Source organism: Phoca vitulina, unplaced genomic scaffold (assembly GCF_004348235.1).
Source record: "Phoca vitulina isolate PV1807 unplaced genomic scaffold, GSC_HSeal_1.0 scaffold26, whole genome shotgun sequence".
Taxonomy (NCBI): domain Eukaryota; kingdom Metazoa; phylum Chordata; class Mammalia; order Carnivora; family Phocidae; genus Phoca; species Phoca vitulina.
This window is the reverse complement of record NW_022589729.1, coordinates 26,571,548-26,577,547: the sequence shown is the minus strand read 5'-3', so window position 1 is coordinate 26,577,547 and position 6,000 is coordinate 26,571,548. Positions and strand designations below refer to the sequence as shown.

Below are 6,000 nucleotides of genomic sequence, written 5' to 3'. Positions count from 1 at the left end.
CCCCTACGGCAGACGCGACCCGGCCAGAGCCTGGACAGGACAGGCGCTCCCTCACCTGGGAGGCCCTCCCATCCTCTCCCCTCCCAGGACACCCAGATTCTGCCATCCCAACATACAAAACTACTCTCCATGGGTGCGAAGAGGAGACATGGGGGGTGGGGGGTGTGGAGAGGCTGAGTCCTACGAAGGAAGAGCAAGAAAACCTTTCAACTATTAAATCCGTTTAGTAAAGACAATTTCGCTCATACAAAACAACAACAGTTTACAACAATCTGAGTGCTGGACACACCATCAGAGACAGGGAGGCACCGCGGGCACTCGGAGCCCTTCCCCCACACGCAGAGAGGATCCGAGCTACTCCTCCAGCAAATCACCCCCAAGGGAGAAGAGAGCTGAAGTATTAGTGCAACCCCCTGCCCCGAAAAGACCCTGGCCCGGAGGACTTCTCCCCGCGTTGCTCACTAAAGCAGGGGGGGCCCTCCCCGCCCTCCCCCTCACTGGCCGGGACACACAAAGCTGAGTTGTTTGGGGTGGAGGTGAAGCGGCTAATGGGGAAGGGGCAGAGTCGGGACATCTTTGGTGTGAAGACTCCCCCACCCGCCCACTAGGCCACAGTGGAAATTCGCAGGACCACACAAGTGGCGTTTTCTTTGCCCACAGCGGGGAGCTGGCCAGCGCCCCCAGAGCCCGGGAGAGCGGCCAAATGCAGGAGCTCCGCATCACTTCTCAATGGCCCAGGCTCCTCCCCAAGAGCAGAGAGGAGGCCTGGTAAGAAGTGGCTAAAAATGGAGGAAAAATTGACAAGAACCGGTCGATAATGGCAGGAAGGAGAAGAGAGGCTGCTCGGTGGGTAAGCGCCTCAGAGGACTCGGACCAGCACTGAACGGGGAGTACGGGGCCGGGGTGCGGTGGTCCAGTCTTCCTGGCCACTGTACCTACGTGCCTACATCACTCCTCTTCCTCCCAGAACCAGCCAACGGGCAGGCCGCGGGGGCCCTGGCTCAGAATCGGGACAGGCTTCTCAGGCACTTTGGTAGACCCGACATGGGCACGGCAGGCCCGAGGAGGGGTAAGGTTCTTGAGCCACGGCAGGGCCCCTCTCCCTGCAGCCCCGCCTGCCCCGGGCCCTCAAATGCACAGTCCCAGACACAGTTGTGGGTACATGTACACACGCACGCGCACAATCACACTCGCCTCTGGCCGTCTGGCACACTGGTGACGTCTGAGGGCTCCAGCAGAGGGGGGTGGCATCCTGGCCCCGACCCCCTCCCCACAGGGCCGGGAGCTGCCGGAATGCCTCGGCCAGCAGGGGCCTCAGGCCGTGGTGGGGAAAGAGAGGGCAGGTGGGACAACACAGGGACAGTCCCTATAACAGTTTCCACAAATACCCTTGAACCAACCCCCAACCTTTGCACATCCAGAGAGGAAGGGGTCTGGGTAAGGAGGCAGATTGGGGGAAAGAACAATAAAAGAAGTTTCATAAAAATTCTAAGTCAAATTACTGATAAAACTGCAAAATGAGCACAGGTTCAAGAGCATCTTGCTCCCTTCTCTCCACACGGCCCCCCAGCCTCCCAGCCTCCCGCCTCCCAGCCTCTCCCTCTCTGAGGCGGCCGGAACCAAAGGCGGGTCGCAGCCGCTGACGGGGTTTGGGGCTCCACGCCGCCAAGGAGGAGGTGAGGTGGAAGTGGACAGTTCTGTGTCTCTTCGTTTAAAAAATATATTCAGGTCGAGAGTTATTGCTTGTCCTCCAGTGGAGCACGATGGGCTCAGAGGCTCAGTGAGCGAGGGCCGCGGCCTCCAGGGCCCGAGCTTTCTTCCGCCTCTTCAGAAGGAGAGGATTGGACGCATCTTCAATCTTCTTTATCTTGATCTGCTCGTAGTCGACACGCATTGTGGCCAAGGCACTGGTCATCTCCTCCTGGGGAGGGGGCAGGGTTCCCCCAAGGGGGAGGCAGGGGAGACAAGAGACACAAGGAGGGGCAGGGTGAGGGTGACAGAGGGTGGGAGCGGGAGACGACAGTGGGTCAGTGGGTCCAGAGCTGACAGCAGCCTCGGCCCCGCCTGGGTCACCAGAGCCTGGCCACAACACTGCTGCTGTTCTCTCAGGGCCCCCCCTCCCCCACAGCCCCGCTGGAATCAGCAAGAGCACTGAACTGGGAATCAGGGAGCTGGGCTCTGGTCCATCCCAGCCCATCGTTAGCTGCGGGACCTTGAGTAGGTCACTCCCCCTCTCTGGACCTCAGTCTCCTCATCTGCAAAATGAGGAGATGATAGCAGACAGCCTTTCAGGTCTCTCTAGAGAGCCAGTGAGCAGTGGGCTTGTAGGGAACCGCCACAGCTGCGTTTAGACTGACACGGTTCCCCGGCCCAGCTTGGTCAGGGAAGTGGCTCAGGGTCACTGCTCTTGCTATAACAGAGACCCCTGGGGCGAGCATGTGCAGACCCCCCTCCCCCAGGAGCACCGCTGCAGCCAGTGGTTCCCTCACCTTGACGTCCTCCCACCGCTCCTTGTCCTCCTTCAGGACCCGGCTGGTGTGCAGTGGGGTTTGAGGGACTTTTGTTGATTGCTGGGGAGGGAGGAGAAAAGGAGTTCAAGTGAAAGCCTGGGGTGGAGCAGAGTTGTGGCTGAGCCCTCGCCCTGAGGGACAGTTTCCATGGACCAGGGTCTCTCCGGCCCACCAGACTTACCATGATCCAGGGGTGGTTCATAAACTCCGTGATGGTCATTCTCTGAGTGGGCTCTGTTTTCAGCAGGTTCCGGATGAGCATCTTCACTGCGGGGGTGGGGCAGGGAGACACTGTTCAGGGGACACTCTCTCTCTTCTGCTTCTTCCCCAAGTTTTCAGGGAGAAACCAGATGCAGGGGCAGGGGGTGGTTGCAGGGAGGCAGACTGCCCAAGGAGCTGGCCCCGAGCCAGGCCCTTCACACAGACAGGATGGACCCAGCAGGTAGGAACACAAGTACAGACCCACCGCCACACCACGCACGTGGGCGGGACGCCCACAGGACACACGAGTGGGCAGGTGTGGGCTCCTCACCTTCCTCCGATACTTCTGACCATTCTGGGTTGGGAAATTCATACTGGCCCATTCGGATGCGACTCTTCATGCCCGGAGAGATGGCAAGACCGTGGTTGGAATAGAAGGGGGGATACCCACACAGCCTGGACCAAGAAGCAGGAAGGGAGGGGCAGTGCTGGAGTGCAAGGCCCCTAATTCCTTGCACCAGGAACAGGGTGGGAAACGGGCTTCTTGTAAAGGTCACAGAGAAACTGGAACTCGTGGATTTCAGGCACAATAGATGAAGTCAAGAACAGGGCCCAGAAATCCAACACACCAAGTATCTAAACCACACATTTTCCTGTCTGTTAGCTAATTTATACCCAGCGCTTAGCTATCAGAATCCAATAAGCACTGAGGGAAGGGGACATGCAGGGGATTTCCAGGGAATCCCCCACCCAGAAGGGGGTGCAAACCTTTGCTTCTTCCTCTTGTCCCGGAGAGGTACAGGCCTCCTTCTCCGCCCTGCCTCAGCCCAGCCCCAGCCTCTCCCCTAGGCCGTCCCTGATACACTCACAGGATGTACATGATGACACCCAAGGACCACATGTCACAGGACTTGTCATACTTCTCCGGACCCAGCACTTCTGGAGCTGCAAACCAAAGGTCAATGTGGGTGGGTCTGGCCCTTGGACACCGTGATACACCCCAACTTCTCTGTGGCTCACGCTCTCCATCCCAACCCTTCAGCCCATCGTGATGGTCCTGTAACTGTGGGTAGGAAGGGGACAGCCATAACCCAGTGGGGCTTGGGTGGGGGAGAGCAGAAGGGCATCCTCCAAGAGGAACCCTGGGGCTAGAACTTGAAGATGAAACAATCCCTGAACTGAAGAGCCTTTCTGGCCCATGCTGTCCACTTAATTTGACAAACATGAGTTTATTCTGTGCCAGTCAGCTGGCGTTCCAGAATGACATCTGTGCCCCAGACCCCACTGGGAATCTGAGGGCAATGACAGCTCTTCTTGGGGAAATTACACGTGTGCACAAAATCCTGCCTATAATCTCAGACAAATTAATCTCCTCTAGCGCCCCGATCCCAGCTTAACTCTGACAAGCCCTACTTCTGGGCAGGTCACATCCACACCAGCTCCAGAAAGGGTCAGAGGACACGACTGTCCCAGGCCCAGTGGCCGCTGAGAGCTGTAGAGAGCGCCTGAGAACGGCTCTGGGGAAAGACAAGCTCCCCGGGCCTCCTCTGGACTTACCCACGTAGTACGGCGTGTAACAAGGAGTGGTCAAAGAGTTGTGGCTGGTGGTTTCCTTGGCAAAGCCAAAATCTGTGAGTTTCAGGATGGCGTTGGGCCTTTTGGAGGTGTACAGGAGATTCTCAGGCTACAGGGAGAGAGAGACAGACAGAGGGCAGCTCTGCTGAGCCTGTGAGGAGCCATGAGAATCAGAAGGGTAAGGATTCTTGCCTTCCCTCATCCTTTCAACCATCATCGGCGCCCCTCGATGGGCACGCCACAAGGAGCGTTCCCGCCTTCTGAGAGCTGACAGAGTACATGGACACAAGAGACAAACACAGAGAAACACCTAACAAACACCACAGGGACCCAGGAAACCAACGGTGTGACTGTGTGGTGCTGACGAAGGAGGGCCACAGGGCTGGGCGCAGCCCCAGAAGGCTTCGCTCCTGGGGTTGGGGGTGTGCCCAGAGAGGGCAGAGAATGGCACCCTGCCCCATTCTGCTCTCGGGAACCAGGCAGCGAGGATGCAGGGTCACCGTGGCCCCCACCACACCTTGGTCGGGGGGAGGGGCAGCAAAGTACAGCGGGTACCTTGACATCCCGATGAGCGATGTTGATTGAGTGCAAATACTGGATGGCCTCACCAATGCTCTTCATGATTTCTGACGCTTCTGGAGCCGTGAGGTGGGAGAGAGAAAGAAAGGCACAAGATGTGTTGTTAGGCTGGATGACGCAGTACGCTCAGTCCCCTCCCATCAGCCCCAGGCTCCCTACACCCACCACCCACCCTCGAAGCGGAGAGATGAGGAGAAGCTGTCCTGACTGAGCGGGCACGGCAGGCCTGGCAGCGAGCTGGAGCAGGCTGCGGGCCTCAGCATCTTCCGTAGACAGCAGGCACTGGAGCCCCCTTCCCACAGCCCTGCCCGCCGGGGCCTGTCCCCACAACAGACCCTTTCTACCTCTTTCTGTGAACGCTTGGTCTCCTCGGTCCTGGATTCGGCTAAAGAGTTCTCCACCATCCAAACTGAAACAAAGCCCCAGTCAGATCTGAAGGGGACAACGTCCCACCACCCCTCCGCTCTCCATTCCCCACTGAAAGAAATCAAGCTTTGGCATTTCGAGCTTCGGGGTGCAGAGCCGGGCAGTCCCCAGAGGGCGAGGGGCCTGAGCGGGCAGTGGGGCCGGGCCGGGCGAGGAGAACAGGCGGGGCTGCTTACCACTCCATGACAATCAGCAGGCACTTCCTGCCCGCATACAGGTTCTCGTAGACGTCCACGATGCGCACGATGTGGGGGCACTGCGAGGCCCGCCAGTGCAGCTCCACCTCCCGGCGGGCCTTGGGGCAGTCCTGAAGCATCTGCAAGCCAGAAGGCCTCCTGTGTGGCTACACTATCTCTGCAGGTGGACGGGGGCTGCCACCCGGCACGGGTCCCCGCCGAGGCCCTGGCCCAGGTGCCCGCTGACATCCCCGCTGGTGGACCGTAAACTCCCCGCTACTGCTGGGCCTCTGCCAGCTCCCTTGGCCTTTTCTCTGGCCTCTCCGAAATCCTGACTTAGAGTTTTGTAGCTCCTTTCTCTGACCTAAAAGAAACTTTAAGATGACCCCCATGCAGCCTTGACAGCTACACTGAAATCCGCCCTTGGACCATTCTGTCTGGGGGGGCCCTTCCTAGCTATGCGCCAGAAGTCTATTCTAGAAGGCAGGCAGCTGTTGGGCACTGGGAGACGGGGGGTAAAGGAGACACTGAGG

At 58.8% G+C, this 6,000-nt stretch overlaps 1 protein-coding gene across 2 annotated transcripts in view; it reads right to left on the bottom strand.

Moving 5' to 3' along the window:
• Window positions 1-223: 223 nt before the first annotated feature.
• MAPKAPK2 (MAPK activated protein kinase 2) overlaps window positions 224-6,000 on the bottom strand; it is a 44,838-nt gene continuing 39,061 nt past the window's right edge. The window contains exons 2-10 of one of the 2 annotated variants that reach the window (XM_032422178.1): window positions 5,468-5,607; window positions 5,201-5,274; window positions 4,842-4,921; window positions 4,269-4,395; window positions 3,581-3,656; window positions 3,043-3,167; window positions 2,692-2,777; window positions 2,490-2,570; window positions 224-1,921 (exon numbers count right to left, since the gene is read on the bottom strand). In XM_032422178.1, the coding sequence (XP_032278069.1) occupies window positions 1,778-1,921; window positions 2,490-2,570; window positions 2,692-2,777; window positions 3,043-3,167; window positions 3,581-3,656; window positions 4,269-4,395; window positions 4,842-4,921; window positions 5,201-5,274; window positions 5,468-5,607 (933 nt within the window). In that variant the 3' untranslated portion in view covers window positions 224-1,777. The remainder of the gene's footprint in view (window positions 1,922-2,489; window positions 2,571-2,691; window positions 2,778-3,042; window positions 3,168-3,580; window positions 3,657-4,268; window positions 4,396-4,841; window positions 4,922-5,200; window positions 5,275-5,467; window positions 5,608-6,000) is intronic. The other variant, XM_032422179.1, reaches the window with a different exon arrangement.